Source organism: Gavia stellata, chromosome 25, assembly GCF_030936135.1.
Source record: "Gavia stellata isolate bGavSte3 chromosome 25, bGavSte3.hap2, whole genome shotgun sequence".
Taxonomy (NCBI): domain Eukaryota; kingdom Metazoa; phylum Chordata; class Aves; order Gaviiformes; family Gaviidae; genus Gavia; species Gavia stellata.
In genome coordinates this window covers 4599604-4620682 of record NC_082618.1, presented here as the reverse complement: position 1 = coordinate 4620682, position 21079 = coordinate 4599604, and the positions used below count along the sequence as shown (strand labels likewise).

At 37.6% G+C, this 21079-nt stretch overlaps 1 protein-coding gene across 1 annotated transcript in view; it reads left to right on the top strand.

Annotated features, from left to right (window-relative positions):
• RABEP1 (rabaptin, RAB GTPase binding effector protein 1) overlaps nucleotides 1-21079 on the top strand; it is a 49490-nt gene that overhangs the window by 16989 nt on the left and 11422 nt on the right. The window contains exons 2-9 of the mRNA XM_059829243.1: nucleotides 2010-2138; nucleotides 4296-4499; nucleotides 5763-5923; nucleotides 12297-12416; nucleotides 15382-15517; nucleotides 16289-16467; nucleotides 17421-17546; nucleotides 20165-20632. Of these exons, the coding sequence (XP_059685226.1) occupies nucleotides 2010-2138; nucleotides 4296-4499; nucleotides 5763-5923; nucleotides 12297-12416; nucleotides 15382-15517; nucleotides 16289-16467; nucleotides 17421-17546; nucleotides 20165-20632 (1523 nt within the window). The remainder of the gene's footprint in view (nucleotides 1-2009; nucleotides 2139-4295; nucleotides 4500-5762; nucleotides 5924-12296; nucleotides 12417-15381; nucleotides 15518-16288; nucleotides 16468-17420; nucleotides 17547-20164; nucleotides 20633-21079) is intronic.

The window sequence follows — 21079 nt, the reverse complement described above, 5'->3', positions numbered from 1 at the left end:
TTTCATTCCTCAGAGGCGTGAGGCAGGCGTTGCAGCAGCGGGCTGCGCGGGGGCTCTGGCCATGGCCAGCAAGCGAGCCGCTCTCCCCCGGGCCGCAGGAAGCAGCTTTGCTGGCAGCATCACCCTCTCTCAGAAGTCAGCGGGGAGTGGAAATGTAGGCAAACCCTTTCCCTTTGGAAGACTTCAGCAAAAGATCAAAGGCAACTCTTTAGCCTTGGGAAGCGTTTTTGCTACCTGGGCCTGGCTCCATGTGTGCTATTTCTTTCCTGGTTTTGATCCAGCCGCTTTCCTAACTCACTCGAAGCTTTGCTCTCGGTGTGTCATCTTTGCTACAGATTCCTTTCATTTTTCTGGAGAGTACCCTTGTGCAGTTGGCTTTGGACAATCCAAGTAGGGGTTGCTGGCCAGAAGAACTGATGTGTTGATATTTAAGAGGATAAAAAAGAAAATGAGGATTTCAATAAAAAAGCAACATTAAAATTTCTTCAGTCCTGTATCTACAGATACCTTTTATCTGATACAGAGTTGAACAGATTAAGTGCTGTATTTTGTAACACCATAAGCCCTCATAACCAGCAAGCAGTAAAACATACCTGTGCTTTTAAAAGGTCCTTTTGTTTGTGTCTGCTCTTACTCTAAGTCATCCAGTACTAAAAATAAGTAGAACTCACCCAATCTCAGTGGCATTGACTATCCAGTGTTTTACCACTGTAAGCTCTAGATCTGATTCTGGCTGTCTGTAAGTCTAAATGTTTGATGCTGAAGTCATGTAGCCTTTGTACTGTGTTTTCGCTACTTTCTTTTGGTGGGAAGTGTGTTGGGTGTGATATGTAAACACTTCTGATGGATCAATATTTTATGTGTCTAGTCTGTGCTGTATAGAGGCTATAACTGAAAAGAAGTGATTCAGCTTTGCAGGACAGAGTTGGAACATGTCCATAAAATGCTTTTGCAGAACAGATAGAGAATTGTGTAGAGGAACATTATTTGCGCAGTGCATTGCAGCATAGAGATGGATTTTGTTCTAGCTCGTCTGTCTTTTGTTTGTTTCATATTTGAACTCTGAGGTGTGCAATATGAAACTGTCTGGCACCTAAACAAGACCTATTCTTCTTGAGGTGCAAAGAAGTTAATATTGCACATGAAGGTCAATATTACAAGGTCAGTGGTTGTGTGGGATCTTTATAGCATCATACAATGGTATCATTTTTTTTCAGTAATAACTGCATTGCAACAATCTTTAGGTGCTTTGTGGACTTCCTACGGTTTCCTCTTTTGTTGTACCACCGTATCAACTGCTGATGTGCTAAATACTGGAAAATAGTGTGATGTGTGTGCGCCCTTGAACATTTTTACCTGCTGGAAATGAGGAGAGTTTGATCTTATGATGAGTTTTCTCCATAGATTGTGGTCATCTTCTGGCAAGCTTCTCCAAGTATAGTCTGGTTCACCTTCTTTTGGTGAACGTGCAGAACTGAAGGCAGGCAAGATAATGGCGCCTAATTTTTAGCTTACGGGTTTTTCTGTGCTTTGTTCTTCCAAAGTTGTTAGCTGAGCAGCTGTCATTTTGTTTTCTTTGACCTCAGCCTTTGAGAACTTGGTGCTTTGTTGCTCAACCTTCACACACTGTTCTGTGCCTCGTGACTAGAGTCCCAGTGTTTTGGAAAGAAGCACCAATGGAAATAATTCTGGTGCTGTTTTTTTCTGTTTCTTCCTTCATTGTATATAGAAAATGGTGGTTTTCTTTGGGAGATTGATTGTTTTCTACAGAATTCCCTGCTGCATGCATCTCTAGTGCTGTGAAGATGTCTAATTACAATTTGGTGCTACAATCTAAGAAAACTTATCTTCCTTTGTTGCTTAAAGGACTCTGACTAGTTGTCCTGATGTATCATAGGACAACAGCTGAGCTAATGAGTAAAGATATTTTAAAAAGAATAAACCCCAAACCTCAAACTTGCAGAATGGGATACCTTAGTTATGTACCTTACCTTCTATTTTATTTTTAGTTGCTCTTCTACAACGGGTAGCAGAATTGGAAAAGGTCAATGCAGAATTTCTGCGCACAAAGCAGCAACTTGAGCAAGAATTTAATCAAAAGAGAGCAAAATTTAAGGAGTTATACTTGGCTAAGGAAGGTAAGTTCTCAATTCTCGGAATTATTCTAAAGTTTATTAAACTTCATCTTCAAATAATCCCTATGTGAAGAATAACCTTTGTAATGCCAACTACTACTCCCCATTTACCTATGCACATGACGTGCTTGCTTTTTTTTTTTTGTTTTTGTTAAGGATAATTAGGATTTAAGGGGGTTTTCTACTGGGATAGTCGGCTGCATATCCAGCATGGTTAGTGGGATAAAGCATTGTTGTCGTGTCTGATCTGCCAAAAATGGAAAAGTGGCAGCAGTCTTTTAAACAGATGTAATAAGAACATAAGAGACAAGCAGAGAGTAAAATTCAGTAGGTGGCTATTTAACTTCCTAGAATGAATTTTTAGATTTAAATTTAAAGATTTGCCTGCATGGATAGGAGTCATCAGGGCAATTCAATGCACATGGAGAAACACCACCACTGAGTTTTAATACTAACTTTCTGAAGTCATGGTGTGCTCGTTCTCGCTGAACAGCAGCTGATCTGGTAAGTGGAAAGGCATAGTCTAGATGGTGTGCTGCTTGTACTTTGTGGCTAGCTTTTTTTATGTAGTGTTAATTTGTCTTAAATTTCCATCTGAGGTTGAATGTAAGCAGACAAACATTATAAAAGTTTTAATACCAGCCAAGGGCATCTATTTCAATAACACTCTTTATAGGAGAATTTGAACCATATGAGCTCAAATATCTGATGAAGAATTGCAGAGTAGAGATAGCTGTTGTTCCGAAAGCCAAATTGATTTATTTCTAATCCTGATGATTTTCCTGTCCTTAACATATGAAAGCAGAGCCAAAAAATAATGCATTAAGACTGCAGCTGCTTGTATAAGCTTATGAGAGCAGAAATACAACAGGCATAATGAAGATCAGATCATACAGAAGGCCTATTTCTTTGTGCTTCAAGCAGCTGGATGAAAGGAAATTTAAGATACAAGACACTGCTGATGAGATCAGCAATAATTCTCCCTTTTCAGAACAGTCAAAAAATAGAAAATAAAAATAAATTGTGACGAGGGGAAAAAAAATACCCAACTTTCACATGTACTGAAGTGAAAGGACACGAGAGGAGAATATACAAGCAATTACTTTTCTTCCCCCCCCCAAGCTTTTTTACCTCCCCATTCTCCAAGACCCTTTCCTAAATGTACATTGGGACTATCGCAACCCATCCTTAATACTGTCGTTTGAGAACTAAGTAATATAAATGCTACAGGATCGTGGATTTTTTCTTTTTTTACATGGTTAATGCCCTTTTGAGTAACTAATTAGCTCAGGATTCCATATTCTCTATCAAGGGGTAAGGTGTTGGGCACTGGGATTGATTAAGCTTTTTGGTATTGAGGGGAATACATGGAGATAGCTTGCTGTTTGTGTTACACTGGCCAGATGTTTCTGCTAAAAGTGATTGCCATTGAAATAGGCTATGTGGGCATAAAACTGTATTTTGTGTTAGTGCTTTTGGAATGAATTTTATAATACGTATCTTCCAGAGCTTTTTGCTTCAGACTAACTGAAAACTCAGGAGGATAATGTGAAATCGGTTTAATTTCTGTTTATAGTTGCAACAATTAGAGAAGTAGTCGATGTTCCATTGAATGTATCCCTTTTTTTAGTAGAAGCTCAGTTTTAGCAAAGCCAGGGTAAAGAGCAAATTAGGCTGCATAGTTTTCTTACGTGGGCTCCACGTAGTGGTCACAGAGTGTTTCTGTTCAAGAAATATGTAGTGTTCTATCCAAATTCAGGACCAAGTTGGTGCCAAAACTGGGGGAAGAACTGTCTTCCCGTCTGTTGTTCTTATGTTTTCCAGATTAATTACCAGAATGAGTTAAATAACAATGAACTAATTAAAAGCAGAGTTCACTTTCATCTGGTATATTGATTCATATGTTATATCTACAGTGTCTGCTTTGTGGCTGCATCCATGAGAAGGTACTTTTTTAATAAAAGGCAAGGGCAAGCGAAGTCAAGAAATAATGTTCCCTAAAGATACCTGCTAATGTTTGTTCAGTTGTTAGGGGTAGATGCTTTAATATCAGTGCTTCTTTCACCCCCTTGTCAGAGCACTGTTTTTTGACAGCAACTATGGATACTCTTCAGATTGAATTTATTAATCAAGCTAAATGTAAATAATGCTTCTTTTCAGAGGATCTGAAAAGACAAAATGCAGTGCTGCAAGCAGCCCAAGATGATCTGGGACAATTGCGGACCCAGCTGATGGAAGCTCATGCTGAAATGGAGAACATCAAAGCTATAGCTACAGTATCTGAGAATACAAAGCAGGAAGCTATCGATGAGGTGAAGAGGCAATGGCAAGAAGAAGTAGCTTCACTACAAGCTATTATGAAAGGTAACAACCAGACAAGCTGGTGCTGCTGAGATCAGACACCTCTTTAGTATGTGTTTAGTGATTTGTGCCTGCTCTTGCACGGAATATGGGTAGCTGCTTTTCATGGCTTGGTAAAACTGGGCTGCAGAAGTGACGGATGAAGTCTTGTTCCTAAGTTTGTGAAAAGGAGCTTGGTGGTTCTTTTCTGATAATATAAGGATAGAATTTAGAAGGAATCATGGCAATGAGAACTCCCACATATATGCAAAGCATTTTTGAGGGACTATGAATGTGATACTTGATCCTTCCATGAAGGTAAGTATAATGCATGTAATTTGACAAGTCTGAAAACAGCTTTAGGCTGACAGCATGATTCTCTTCTCTCCTTCTGTGTAAACATAGTTCTGCTCTCAGACAGTTAAGGGCCCCTCAAGTACTATTGCATGGACTTTCCCCAGGCTAGTGACTGAACTTGCTGCTTTTTATCAGTCATGCATCTTTTTTTTTTCTTGATAGTTCTGGGCTATCTTTTCCTATGTTTGCATATTGCACAGCTGTTGATGTTTGAGACAAACTGTGTGCAAGGAACAAAATGCAGGATGTAAACTGGGCACAGACTGTTGCCATAACTGGCTGTTTTCTTAAAGGTTCACAAACAGAATCACAATATCCTGAGCCTACAGCCTGTTGGCTGTAGGCAGTTTTTCCATCACCTGATTATGCTTTTGCCCCAGAGAACACAAATCTGAACGTATATTGAGTATACAAATTTCTGTTTATTTATGATCTACATAGATAACATGAACCTAGATCAAGGCTTAGTTGTGCCAGCTGCTGTACATATGTAAACAAAGACAGCGTCTTACCTGAAGGGGTGATATTAATAATGGGGAAATGATAGCTATATGAGAAGTTCTAGTTCCTTTGCATTTTGGAGTAAATAAGTAGGGTTTTGGTAGTATGGGTGATATGCTTGGAGGTACAAACTGTGCTGCTAAATAGGGTGTTAAACATGTACGTTATTTTGAAATTAGGAGTTACACAGTTTTGGAGGCTTGTTTGTTTGTTTTCTAGTGATGGTACAAATTGAGATGCAGTTACTTTGAATCTTTTGCTTGTGTATTGGTTTTGGGGGGAAGAGTCAAAGGGAAGAGAGAGGAAGGGACAGTTCACGGTTGTCCTAGATCAGTTATGATAAATCATTGACTGGTTGGAGATGGAATTCTTAAAGCTCTGTTTTTTAACTTACATTTGAAAATAAGTTTTGAAAATACTGTTTTATAGAGACCGTTCGTGACTATGAGCTCCAGTATCATCACAGGTTGGAGCAAGAGCGAGCTCAGTGGAATCAATATCGAGAAAATGTGGAACGGGAAATAGCAGAGTTAAGAAGGAGACTGTCTGAAGGTCAAGAGGAAGAAAACCTAGAAAATGAAATGAAAAAGGTACGTTGAAGTCTAGCTCTTCAATTTCTGCTTCAAGATACACTTGTGGTGTTATGCATGAGTTCATTTCTACACCCTGCTATAATTCCTCAGAAATACACATAGCCTCGTTCTGCCAACTTTCAGCTCTTTGTTCATGGAAGTCATCATGACCTAATCCTGCGTTTGAATCCGTAAAGGTGTTGTATCTGATTATGTGGATTCAATAAGAGGATTGCACTTAAGAAGATGGAAAGGTTTGGCCTTCAGCTTGTAAAAGCAGGAGGCCTTGTAAAGTCTATTGTCATAATGTCAAATGAACTCAGGTAAAGCCCCCTTTAAATTTTTCTCAATTGACTGCAGATTTATAAAATTTCCTTTGCACTTCAGCACCTGTATTCCTTTTCTCAGATCTTATAAATTTCTTTCGAGGTTTTTAATGGGCACTACATCTAAAATGTCTTTTGTCTTTCTTTAAGGTAAGCAGTGTTTGTGCAACATAGTAGTACTGGCTTCCCAGGAAATACAGAACCTTGCTGTCTAAAACAACAGGCTCTAGATGATGAAAGATAATTGCCCTGGAGTTTGGAAAGATGTTGTTGTCATCAAAGATCTGTGACTTAGATTGTAGTGCCTTGTATTGAGTTTGGATATTTTTTTTTTGGTTGAGTTTGAAGATTTGGTGTATTTCTCTTTCAGGCAGGAAGGAAATTGAACCTGTCATAATAGATCAATGTTTTGGAATCTTTGTTTATCACATTATAAAAACTTGCATTTAAATGAATTTATCTTCTCAGCAGGCTTACAGTAGTCTTCAAGGTATTCTAAGACAATTTTAATGTAATAAATGACCCTATATTCAATAAAGGAGTAGACTACCATATGATAATCTGCCTCATCACTGCATTTCCTTGTTTATGCTTGCTGTCAGCAGAAGAAACGCAGTATTGAGTATCACAAACACTCCACGTATTTTTACCTATTTTTACTGTGTTGTAATAAGCAGTTAGTATTAGTGTTGCAAAAAGGAATTCTTTTTCTGAGACTTACAAAGAGATTCGTAAATATTGCTAGTTGTAGTTGCCGAATTGCTGTTTGGTGTTCAGTGAGACTGCTCTTCATATAGTCCTGATTTATAAGGGTGGAAGTTAGAGTAAAGCCTACTTGCTGATGTTCTGACTACAGAATTACTGCCCCTGGAATTTTAAGACATCAGCTGTTTTTAGGAAAAGGCTTTAGCCGTATTAAGAGAAGGGCTAAAGACTTCAGAATTCGGCTGAAGCTAGCAGGAAGGTTCAAAATCGGATCAGTGTGGTGAGTCTTATAGAAACAACCCGGAAGATGCAGAGTTCATAGGGTAAAAGTCCTAGCAGCGCATTACCAACAAACTGCCAGTAAGAATTTTCAGAAAACAATCTCTCTTGCCTGAGAGAGTCTTTCCAATAACTAAAATCTCAGCACTTTATTTTTTTAATCTGAATGTACTGATCATGTAACAGTTGGAGTTGCAAGTTGCTCAGATGACAGAGCAGCTCACCTGAACTTAGTGGCTTTACAATGTGCCAGTTAACATTTAAATTTAGTATAGGAGATAAATAACATTTTCAACTCTACTCCTTTGAAAAGGAAATAAATATCCCTTGTAATACTGAAGGAAAAGGTGATAGGTCTATTAATCTGTGATTAATAGGAGCTTGGAAAGCTTTATAGGCCTGTAAAGCAGAGGAACGTGTACTTTATGTAATACGAGGGGGAGAGGCAAATCTGGTCTTCAGAGTGCAGCTTGAAATAATTGTTTAAACTGCTTTGCATGGGTTTTTTAATCTTCTTCGTTATTAAACCTGTGAGATTTTTCCTCAAGGAGACTAAGAATTAGATCAAAATTAGAAAAAGGACATTCATTTCACCCAAAAACAAACAAGCAAATCGCAAGCCCGCAAAAAGCTGTGTTTGGCTAGTGAAATAATGAATATTCATACATCAGCAGTCAGTACAAAAGGAGGAATTTTCTTGATCACTTGGGATGTGCTCTTTGAAGACTTGTGATCAATTCCTCACGCAAAATGATATTTCCAGCCAACAGTGTTGTATTCATCCCCCATCTTTATATGCTCCATTATAAGGATGGATTTATTTTATTTTTAGGCCTAAACTTGGAAAGAGTTTTTAAGAAATATTTTCATCTTCTAGCTAGTTCTAAGGAATCTCCAAAAATCTCAAAGGAGTAAAAAAAGTACTTTGCTCTCTGTGCTCCCTGGGTTGTAAGTAGGTGCTGTACCAGCATATAATATATCACATTTCTTAAAACTAGCAGAAAACCCTACCATTGTCCAGCATTCTCAATGAGAGGTGAGGTGAGGAGAATGGACAGAGCAGAGACAAGGTTACAAGCCATATGTTTCAGTCCAGGACACTAACCTTCTTGGCTCTCTTGGCTGGATAATATATCAGTTCAGTTGTGTTCAATTTAGCTATAAAATCCATTTTAAACAACAAAGAAAATCTGTGAAATTTAATACTGCATCTACACAATTGCTAACAATTATGCTTGTTGTCTGCATACTTTTTCCCCTGAAAGAGGTGAAGGGTAGGTAACAAATGTTGCTCCAAATTCTGTAAATATCTCTTTGAATTTAAAATATTTGGTTGAGTGTACAGTTTTCATATGTGTGCTCTTAGACTGCCAGTGTGCATGTTATTTATCTTGCTTTGGGAGCAGTTAGAGTGGGTGGGTAATGTTCTCATAAGCATACTATTTTGAGCTGTATTTACTAGATTGTGACTACTTTGCCAGAGGTATCCAACTCTAGCCTGCAAACCTGGCATTTGGCATTCTTGAGCTTCCTCTTGTCTGAAAGAGCGTGTCTGGTGGAACACATGCGCTTGTCTGGAAGCAGCTGTTTTGCTTTTCCATGTAAATATATTTCGAGTTGCAAATTGCCAAATCACTGTAGAAAACTTGTGTGTTCTGTGATTTTTATCATAAAGCAATGATTTCTAAGAAATCTGTGCTGAAAACTTTGTGTATTCTATAAATCTCCCTTCTCATCTCAAAAAAGGTAAATACCTTGTTCTAATGACAAGCATGCTTACTTAGTGATTAATCTTTAAGAAAATGTATTGGTGGTTTATAAAAAATCTCTCTATCTTCCCGTGGCTTTGTAACACCAGATACGTTTTGAGTTTCTTGTTATCACAGAGGGTAAAAGCAGTCTAGCCATAGCGGCATGTGCTTCCATGCAACTTCTCTGCTCAGTAATGACTGGGCTCCCTGTGGACAATGACTTGGTGGGGATGAGTCTTGCACACTGGCAAAATTTGGCTAGTCCTTTTTATTCAAACCTCATTTTCCGTCCAGGAAATAATGTGATTTTCTGTTGGAGCTGTGATGAATATAAAGACTCTTCTAGCACAGTTGTGTCAATCTCTTGAGCAGCAGAAGTCTGCAGAACAGGTATTTTGCATATAGAGAGAGCAAGAAAGGACAAACCTCCTGTTATGAAGTGTGCTTATTAGTCAGAAGAGGGGAAATTGGAAGGGGAGGGTAATCTGATTTCTGTGACAGACTTGGCCATAAAATCTGATATACAGTAAGCTGCTTTCATTGGTAATGATAAAGAACAGTGGAATAGATTTAGATGAACTTTAAAAGGTTTACTCCTATTTTAAAGAGAGATTCTGAAGTTGTGTCTGTGTTTTCCGCTTGTCTCATTTTTAAGGAACAAATTCAGGTGCAGTACATGCCTGAGACTTCTTCAGCCAGGTTTTTGTTCTTCTGAAAATGTTGGTTGGAGTAACAGTAAAGGACATTCAGGATTGCTGTAGCTAGCTGTCAGGCTAGCAATGCAATGTTTCATGTGTTGACCTGGACTAATTTTTAGCATGTTCTGTCTGTGGAGTCATCTTCATGCTGTGGTCTACAGACCCCTTTCAGCGTGTTCTTCAGCCGCTGTGCTGGGGCAGAAGCGGCTTGGGTGCTTTATTTTTGATTAGGTGATGAATAAATACAAGCTGATTATGTGTAGAGCCTTGGACAGACAGTAAAGTTATGGCAAAAAGTTGAAAGGAAATAAATGTTCTAATGATCACACTTCTGGAAGAGTCTGAATAATGCCTTTTAACACAGGAAATGTGATGCTGTGGCACCTCTTGCCACATGTGACAGTATCTTAATGTAGCGTTTTTTGACAGGGTAGATATCCTCATTTTATTAAAAGTTTGAGTGGGAACTTTAACCTCAATTTGGGAGTCTCAGTAATTATACTTCACCTTCAAAAGCAGACCCAGTGACCAGCCCTCATTTTGTTGGCAGATACAGGCTATTCTGAGTGTTGAGCTCAGTATCACACTGATCATTAATACGGACCCACCCCCCCACCCCCCCTCCCTTTTTTTTTTATAAAAAGAAACATTTGCAATATGTTGCAATCATAGTGTCAAACTTCATCTCTGTTTACCAAGTAGTAAAAGCTAGAATAATTTTTCTGTAATGTGGAATTTGATACGGTTTTGTCTTTCCAGTTGGTTGCTGTTAAACAGTCTGATTTTGCTTTGAAGGAGCTTTCTGTTTCTCTGAACTGGCTGGCTCCAACATGGATGCATTTGTTGTTCTACATTCAGTGTTGAACCGTGTGAAATCAGGCTGGTGATGAAATGTTCCTGCAGTTATCATGAATAATTAGGAAAAAGCTTATTCAACGATCCTAAAAATGTTGGGCTATCTTTAGTCCACATGAGCCAGCTATAGGTAGCATTAAATGAGTAGAACTGATACAATAAATAGAAATGTAAAGCAGTCTTTGAAGTTGAACTCCTGCTCCCATCTGTTCAAAAAATGTGATTGATGAGTTGCCGGCTGGGAGTGATAGGGTATGTACATACGTGTGACACTGTCACATGTCCCTGCTATTGAATTCACTGCATCATGTGATATCCCTCGCTTTCCTCACAGATTTTATTTGTATTCTTTGGACAAACAAACTAGCAGTGACAAAATGTAGCAGAAGAAAATGAAGCATGAAGAAATTTAATTTTGTTTTGTCTACAGAGTTTTCTTTAAAGCTTTTTAGAGCCCAAGGGCCTGGCAGCATTTGGATAATTGGCAGGTATTGCAATATTATTTTATTTTGTCTATTAATTTTAAGTTTAGAAAACTTCAGTGGTTAAAAATGTTGTCTATTTTTCTTCCTGAAAGTCTTGCTCAGAATACAGTTGTCAATAAGCTTACCAGAAACTGAAAGACAAGTGAGTACCCTGTAAGACCTGCATTCTAGTCTAGACTTAAAACAAGACATGAATGTTATCTTTTAGCAGCTGTCTTTGATCAGGTTAGGAAAAGTGTCATCTTTTGAAACTTCAGCTTTGGGACACAGTTCTCTGCCTTCCCCCCCCCCCCAGCTGAATTCCTCCAGTGGAAGAGAGAGAACAATTGAACATTCTGAGTCTTTATACATAAAACCAACCCAAATTAGGTTGCTTAAATTCTTTGTGGCTTGACGAATTTTACTGCGGTGAATTTCTGAGTGTTCCGCTTGCTGTTGTGGAGTCTATGGGGGCTGTTACTTTCACTTGGAAAGTTTTTAGTGCATCCATGAAGGAAAGCCAGAGCATTTAAGAAATGGGGATGTCAGGGCCACCCTTTGACATGTGTAATTCTGAATTTGAACACTGAACGCTATTTCTCATTTCAATTCTTGCTATTTTTACCTGGCGCGCTCTCTTTTTTTTTTCCTTGTATCAATCTTTTCGTTCTGTTGTCCTGCTTTGACCTTTTCAGAACTACTTTTTGAAAAAATCCTGAGGTTTTTGATAAATTGTCGCTATATAGTTTTGAAATATTTAGTACAGTAACACCAAAAACTGATGCTACATCAGTAGTCATTTAAAGTTGAAAAATGGTCTTCCACAACAGAACAAAGCTACACTATGCATTACTGTGCAGATCCTTTTTCTTTTAACTTCATGAGTAAGTAAATGAATGGTCAATATCTCACCACGCAGTTCTTGTGTACACTTTTTTTGATGTGTGCTATGTGGCAGCAAGTTGCAAGACAGTTAGGCCTTGAATAACAGAAAAGTGTACGTATTTTGAAATGCCTGATCTGTAAATTTTCTCCCAAGTATCGAGAGCAGTAGATTTACTAACGTTATACTCATGGCCTAATCCATACATGGATTTAAAATTTAGCTGCCTTCTGTGAATGGAGTATTGGCCTGTTGTCATAGAGATGACTGCTGAACTAAATAAATAGCAATAAGATAAGTATTGAAAGTGGAACTTTAGTCAGCTCTTTTTGTTGGCATAGAGATTTTCTCCAAATGTCTCCAATAATGGAAAGTGTTGTGGTGAAAACTGTGATAATGTGTTATTCATAATTTATTGCATTAATTTTAGGCCCAGGAAGATGCTGAGAAGCTGCGTTCGGTTGTGATGCCTATGGAGAAAGAGATTGCGGCGCTCAAGGAGAAATTGACAGGAGCTGAAGAAAAAATAAAAGAGTTAGAAGCATCAAAGGTGAGGTGGCGTTGTAACTGTATCCTAATTTATATCTTGCATCGCGCTAGTTTGATGCAGACAAGTAAAGGCAAATTTTGTAAGAGAGAAAAAGGTGTATTGTGAAACTCTTCATGCACAATACATCTTTACTGCTGTAGCCCAAATAACTTATTTGGCCTATATATGTTTTCCTGTCTTTCTGGTTTGAGGGTTGGGTTACGTGTGTGTTATCTGTGCTTAGCTTAAATTGCGTGGCTTCAGCTCTATTAGAAATGAAAAAGAAAAACCTCTAGAAAAATAGCTGCTTTGCACTGCTCCAACAGTCTGGCCTTTAGATTAATGTCATGCTTGCAGCTACAGAAAGATTTGCATTTGTCAGAATTCTTTTAATCTACTTCCATCCAGTGTCTGCTATATTTAATTTTCTAATCCTGGGCATAAAACTGAGGCAATATCACCAGAATTTTTATATCTTAAACTTTAAGCAAACCTCAGATTCATAGAAGGGGATACTGGCCATTGCTGCCAAGAAGACAATGCAAGTGATTTACCCAGCAATCCTGTATTCGTCAGAAATGTCAGAACCCCTATTAAACTTTCTCACTAGCTGTGAAGGGTAAATAATCTCTACATCAGTGTAACGTAGTTTCATTTAATGTACTGTTTTATACAGAAATGAAGATGTTGTCTTCTGTAACAAATATTTGATCTTGAAAGTCAAATAGGCTGAAATTGCAAAATAACTTACCATTTGGATGTTTTTAAGACATACAGAAGACAAGGAAGGTATTTATTTGTATCACTTGCATTTTCTTTTCAATAGATGCTCATCACTTGCTGGAATTCTTTCTCTCTCTCTTCCCCCCCCGCCCCCCCCCTTCAGTCCAACTGGGAGGTCTGTCTGAGGTTTGGGAGAGCACTGCAATTGATCTAACAGTCTTAATTTTACTCAAATGGGAGTCTATGCTTGAGTGTTTCCTTCTTCATAGATTCCTTGTGTATTGCTTTATAGGTCAAATTTTTGAGATTGAAATGTTCCTAGGAATAATAGTTCTCCAGGTAGTTCTGCTTTTTCTCTTGATGCAAATAATACTTTCTTTTCATTGCCAGGCTGAATTTGGGGAAGATGAGGAAATGTGAACCTTCTCTTCTTGCTTACTCTCAAAATGCGCTTTTTGCCTTTTTTCTTCTTCTTCTCTTCTTAAGAGTAGTCTAAAACTTTTCTTAGAACTTTTCTGCTGAGTTTGGTTATAAAAATCACACGGTCATTCTTGTCTCCCTCTTTCCTTACAGACAAGGCCCGAGTAAAATTGATAGTGTTTCAGGACCAGGAATTGTGTTGGTTTCTCTGTCAGTCCTCTCAAATCTGAGCATGTCATTCTATAGGATGAGTAAAACACAAGAACACATCTCTTGAAAAAAAGAATAATCAAGAGAAGAATCACTTCATCTATGTCTCTAGGTCATTGAGGGGTTGTTTTTAAAGAAGTCTCACTTTAGATGGTGATTCTTACAAAAAAAAATAACTTAGGCCCTTATTTCTTACCTGTGATTTATTCCACTTCATTACTCCTTCTGTCTGAAGTTGCTGACAGTGCTACTTCAAGTCACCTTTTTAGCCTAATTGGAAAGAACTGCTATTTTGTATCTAGCAAGGAGATGTTTGAGCACAAACTTACGAAGTTGTTAAAGTATTTTAATCTACAGTGCTATAAAAATGCAAGGTATTATTTACATGATTTACATTACTAGACTGGTATGAGGACTAACACCTGCAGAATGAGCGATACATTTGGCCTTTCTGTTGGTCAGGATAAAATCCTTCAGATCTGCTTGAGTCATGTCATTTTGTTTTTCACTGTCAAGTATTTAGCTGGATTAGCAAAACAATGCATTTTTTTTGTTTTGCTGGTTTTTTGGGTTTTTTCACCTGTTCCATCCTTCCTAAGGGTAGTTCTATGGGAGTCAGATTTCTCCATTTCAATGGCTAAAAGACTTGCAGACAGAAGACTTGGTATCCTAGGGCAGGAGAAGCTGTCCCCACCATCAATGGCAAGTTAAAGCCGAAGGGCTGTCTTGAACTCTGTGTCTATGGCTCCTGTACTGTGTTGAGGAAGATAAACAGCAGCTCTGTGGAGCCAGTCAGGAATTGCCTGAAGGCTTTTGTTTCCTTTAAAATAAAAAGTCCTGTGATTCCTGACTCACCAAACCATAAAACTGAATAGTGCCATAAAGAAATCTTTCGGCCCGTTCCTTGCTCCAAGTTGCTCCATACCTTGACAGATGTTTTTGTAACCCTATCTTAAAAGGTTCTCACCGGAGATTCTCCAGTCTCTGCGGGACACTGCTTCCAGTTCGTTGTTAGCTTTGCTATTTAAAAAACAAAAAAGAAGAAAAAAATCCTAATATATTTCTTTAGTTGTTCTTGCTCTAATTGCTTTTCATCCCATCCTCCATGGACAGATTTTCTTTTCTTTTTGCAGCAGCCTCTCATGGGTTTGAATGTTTTTCTTCTTATCTGTCCCCGTTTTCTCTCTTCTTGCCTTACTATCCCTGGTTTAGTTCAAACTTGCCTCATAGTCACGTTTTCTGACTACTACTATTACTCTATTTTGAACATCTCCACATCCTACTTAGTCGTTGGCTTATCAGCGCTGATTAAAAGATTGCTTCGTTGTCTGCTCTTCTTGGGTATTTGCCTCTTTACCATCGGTGTGCTCAGTGCCACGGCTGTTGTGATCCAGCTGTAGGAACTCCAAATATACTTATGTTAGACTTAGCAGAATTTTAATGAGTAATTTATTCAGAAATAAATACAAATAATATTTGCATAGTGGTAGTTGAATATTTGTGATTTCTAGAAATGAACTTGTCTTCAGCACCTGTAAGTCACCCAAACAGGCAGCACTATTAACTTCTAACAAAAGGAAATGCCTGAGAGTGTTCCCCCACTGAGATGGTGAATTTCTCTCTTTTTGTTCAGGTTAAAGAACTGAACCATTATTTGGAAGCTGAGAAGTCATGTAGGACAGACTTAGAGATGTACGTGGCTGTTCTCAATACACAAAAATCAGTCCTGCAAGAAGATGCAGAGAAGTTGCGGAAAGAACTACACGAAGGTACCTATCTAATAATAAACCTTCTTACTCTTTTACACTAAGGATGCAAAAATCAACATAGCTGTTACTTCTTTTCTGATTTCTTATTTGAATTGGATTTAAAGAAATTGTGGGGGGAGTAAGCAGTATTTTTAAGTGTGAAAGCCCTTAAAATCTTTACAGGAGAGTTGACTGTGGAGTTCTTTTATGACAGAAAAACAACAAATCTATTCATTCTCTCGAGGGATGCTTCTGAATTTCTGCTAAGTTCTTCTAGTATTGCAAGCGTCCTTCTTATTAAAGTGATTTTACTGGTGTCTTTTATTTGTGTACAATTATGAGCATTATTTCCGTAATGTATTGCTGTGTCTCCCTGAGGTATGTCAATTCTGAATGCCTGGTGGTGGAATGGATGTGTAAATGTACGTGCGTGCGAGTACAGCACAGAATCACTGTAGAGGAATGAAAAATGGAACTGTCTGAAATAAATAGGGGCGTAGAAGACAGTCTTTTGAAACCAGCACTAAAAAAAATAAACTATTAAAATTCATGAATGAAATTAAGGCTTTAGTCTTTTAATTGTGAAATCTTAAACTGTCAGTATTGCATGCCTAATCACAAGCCAAGTTTGGGAATTAAGAAGATGTCTTACTTCATCCGAAATAGCTGCTGAACAAAGCCTGACTGGTTTTCATTAGAACATTAATTACTTTTATTTGTGAAAATGCTTCTCTTTGGAAAAGAGGTTAAAAAAAATTCTGATTCAGAGCAACGCTTTCTATTTTTGAATAGTCTGCCGTCTCTTAGAGCAAGAACGACAGCAGCACAACCAGTTGAAACACACATGGCAAAAAGCCAATGACCAGTTCTTGGAGTCTCAGCGTTTGCTGATGAGGGACATGCAACGTATGGAAATTGTTCTGACCTCTGAGCAGCTCCGACAAGTTGAAGAACTGAAAAAAAAGGATCAGGTTACTTGCTGCTTTCTTTCTTTTTTTTTTTTTTTAAATACTGTAGTTTTAATGTGGTATAACAGGTATGAAAATCATGTTGGAGACAAGTTATTTAAGTGTGTTAATAATGTCAAAAAATAATAGCTGACAGTTTTAATAGAAATTCTCAATTTGAATGACAGCTAACAGTTATAACAGAAACTCAATTTGTGTGAATATTTTAATATTAATGTATACAGTATCTTTAAAAGTAATGTTGCTAATATTGTTAAATGAAAAAGTAATAATATCCAGAAGTTAATCTTAGAGGAAGAAACAGTCATCTGCGATGCAAACCAGCTGGGTTAAGGATGTTAGTTTCACTTCTTTCTAGGTTTTTTCCAATATAGTACGTAGCTCAGGCATAAATTAAGAACTTAATTTTAAATTAGCTTATGCAAGTGATTGTGTACATGCTTTATGACAGTGTTCTATGATGTCTTTCTTTTGATTCTTTTTCTATATGTTATATTCCATTCATGAGTGATCAAGGCACTTCTTATTTTCATGTTTTGTCTTGATGTTTGTGCGTGTATAATGGCCGTTAGCAGGGCCATAAGTGGTACAACTATGTTATCAGGTTCTATACAATAGCCAGTGTAACAGCTGGTTTTGTTACTTATTTGGTAATCCCTATTATTAGAATTTTTATCTCGGTAATGTGTTCTTCAAATAAAATTGTTCTAGAACATGAACTGGCCAATAAACTTGAAAAGTAAGTTCTTGTTTAAGTCAGTTTGGGTGCCTTGTGAAATGAACCCTAGATTTTTAACCAAAAGAATCCTTATATGATAAATACTGGGTTTTTAACCAAAATAATCTTTTCCGGTGCTGCCTTTGTAGCTTAGTTTATCATGAAAGCTAATGTCACGACGACTATGGCAAAATTGAATCCCACTTATATGCATTCCCTATTGATCATTGATTTCTAGGAAGAAGATGATCAGCAAAGGCTTAGCAAGAGAAAGGAGCAGAAGCAAAAAGATTCAGATGATGAAACGAAAGCTTCATGTTCTCTAGCCCATGAGGAAACCCTTACCCAGCTCTCTAATGAAGAGGTAAAACAGTTGGATAGTTCAAAGCAACTTTGAGCACTCGTGCATTCCTCAGGGTGTTGATTACAAATGCAAACTTGTTGCCCTTCATTTTCTGTAGCTTATAGTCCTTAATAAGCAATGAAAAATATTTGGAGTTGCACTTGAATACGTAAATTCTAATAAAGATTGGAAGACAATACTTTAAAATCCTCTGAGCGGTGCTGTTAAAAACTGTAATTTACCTTTTTGCATTATGGATGTTAACTGCTGTTAAATTCTCTTGGGATTTATAACCACGTTCTAACAAACCTAAATCTTCAGAATTAAACCTGTTATATCTGAACATTCAGCAAGTGTATTGTAGCTACTTTGCTAACCTACTTGTTGAATTCAGCATTAAACTTAACCTGGTTAGACAAGTCTGAGATCACGGATTGTGAAGTTAGCCAGCTGCTTAGCATGTGCAAAATAGCATGATGTGTGTGTCTGTATGTATTAAGCTACATCCAACTGTGCAAGTAGAGGTTTTTGGCCACATCTGTTCAGCAACCAAAAATAAGCTTTTTTAGCCAAGCCAGTAGCTGAGGCTCAGCACTAAGTTATTGCGGAAGCTGTATGAGCTGTATGAGTAGACTCGTTATAACAGCCAGAAAAAATGATGCTGCTGGATGTCATTAGTTAGCAAGCCTTTTGTGTGTTGTAGATAGTCATACACTGGGACAAGCTGAAATTGTGTTTGAAAATTGCCTAAGCTTTTCACTTGTGAAGAAACAAGTCCAATGAGCACACAGGTTGCAACTTGGAAACAATATCAAAATCGGCAGTTACTTATTCTTTTCCACTGCATTTTGCTTTTGTTTATCTAATCGTCTGACGGTTCCATTTTAGCTTTGTAAGTCAAAATAGAGACAAATTAATAAAAACAAACCAAGTTTTGTGCTATAGAAGTTTATGTAAGCTTCAAGAGACTTGATAATTTGCAGTGTGAGCTGGTATTTTGCCTGTTTTATTTATCCTTTTTGAAGGGAAAAAAGTATAACTTCTAGAGTCTGCCCATTACTGTTACCAATGATGGGTAACAGTTCAGAATGCAGAAAGATGTTCAGAAGCATAACATCTAAATGTAGCTACATTTAAAAGGATACAGCTTTTTTTATTTGCAATACTATGTTGTGTATTAACACTTCTGTATCCAGATATGCAAGTGAGACCTATTGATGGAAAACAAAAGTTTTGTCTTCTGATGTTTTCTTTAGTCTCAGTTCCCGGGATACTTTTAGTTCCTTAATCCTTAATTAATCCATTATACATAATGGAAAATTTTACATTTTGAGTAAGGGTATAGTATCCAGAGTGGTTTTGGTTTTCTTTATGGATTTGTTTTTTGTTGCTATTTATGACCTTTTTTAGCTGTACAGAATGTGTTTTACAAGTAGTAATGAAACCTGTTATCAGTCATGTCTCGCAACTTGTCATAATTTGACTTCTGAGCTCTTCTCTATTGAGCAGTTTGCGGTACAAACAAATGATTTGTTAACTGTATCACCGAGCAGTTGGTGTCTGAAGATGCAATTTTATATAAATCTGTATTCTCTTGACTTTTTGTTATGAACTTGAACTCATATATATACATGTAAATATAAATATGCCTGAAAATGAGTAAAAGAAGGCATTTACAACAGTCATAAAAACAGTAGTACATAATATACAGTTAGAAGTTATAAACACCTATATGGAAGTACCAGCTGCCTGCTAGTCTCTGCTGGACCTATTTTGGAAATGACTGTTTTTCTCAAGAGGCTTGTTTTCAGTGTTATTTTCTTTATATGTCTAGTGGCAAAGCAGAAGTGCATAATACATTGGAAGATATTTTGAAAGCAGTCATATGCTTTTTAAATAAAGCATTACTGCTCTCTTTTCAGTGCTACAAATGAATAAAAATAGATCAAGAGACTTAACATGCCTTATATACGTCACAGGACAGTTAGTGTGGCTTTTGGTATTGGCATTCCCCAAGATCCCTTTCTGTTTAAGCCCAGCCTTTTCACTTTTCATTTTATTTTATGTACAAATAATCTTTTAAAGAAAATATTTCTCTTACAATATTTTGTTAGACACTTAAAGCAGAAGCGAGAAATAGAAGAATATTCACTTCTCAGTGTAGAGTAGATTTTAAGTATATAATTCTCCATTTATTTTTTTTGTTAATGTAAATTCTTTTGTTTTGCAAAAAGCTTCTGAGTTTATTTGTGGAAGTGGAATATTTGCCTTCTATCGTGTAGATTATAGTTCTAGAAGTGATAATGCAAGTATATCTCTTTATTGGAAGATGCGCCTTGTTTCAAATATTGGAGGATGTAAGGTGACTCTGTCCTTGCTTGTCTGGCAGGAACACAGATACTTACAAAAGCTCTCTGTTAACAGAAGACTCTTTTTGCTTGCTTGTTTTGTTTTTTTAATTCTAGCTGGTACATTTCAGTTCTCTATGCTTTTCTCTGCCATCTTAAGTTTAGTGATTATATGTTCTTGCTAAAGCCAATTTAAACTTGCCTTCACCATGTCTGATAATTAGTGTCCAGCATTCCTCTTGTACAATGCTTCTAGAATATAATTTTTTCTACCTTGTTTTTCAATTCCAGGTGCATGTAAATAGCACCCATGGCTCAGCTCATTCGTTGGATGCAGACTTGCTTCTTTCTTCTGGCGAATCTTTCAATAAATCGGATAATGATATGTTTAAAGATGGACTACGGAGAGCACAGTCAACAGACAGTCTGGGGACATCCGGATCTTTACAGTCCAAAGCTTTAGGATACAACAACAAAGCAAAATCTGCTGGGAACCTGGATGAGTCAGATTTTGGACCACTTGTTGGAGCAGATTCAGTATCTGAGAACTTTGATACAGCTTCCCTTGGGTCTCTGCAAATGCCAAGTGGGTTCATGTTAACCAAAGATCAGGAAAAAGCAATCAAAGCAATGACACCAGAGCAAGAAGAGACTGCTTCGCTTCTTTCCAGTGTTACACAAGGGGTAGAAAGTGCTTATGTATCTCCTAGCGGTTACCGCTTGGTTAGCGAGACGGAGTGGAACCTACTGCAGAAGGAGGTGAGTACCCACTGTGTGCATGTGCTGTGACCGCTGCCTGTGTGACAGGCTGCCTGCATGTTATGGGCTCTCTGCTAGGTGAAAGCTCTTCCTAATTTGCTTTACATGGAGTCAGGTGTGAAAGGAAGTATGTAGCACCATATGTAGCTATTTACTTTTTCTCTTTTGGAATACTTCTGTGGGTAAAGCACATCTGATGTAAACCGTATTGGCTGACTCTGTTTGTGGGCAAGTCAGCTTTACTAAATACAGGATACTTTTGCACTTAGGGGAGGGTCTGGCAGAGGTAGCTGTTGATCTCACAAATATGTGAGAGGGTGAAAAATGATGGGAGAACTCAAAAGGAGAAAATGGGAAGCTGAGGAAAGGACATTATAGTGCAACTGGGGGTGACTGGGGAAGTGCAAAGATTAACAAAAGAAGCAGAGCTAACAGTGCTGGTTTTGT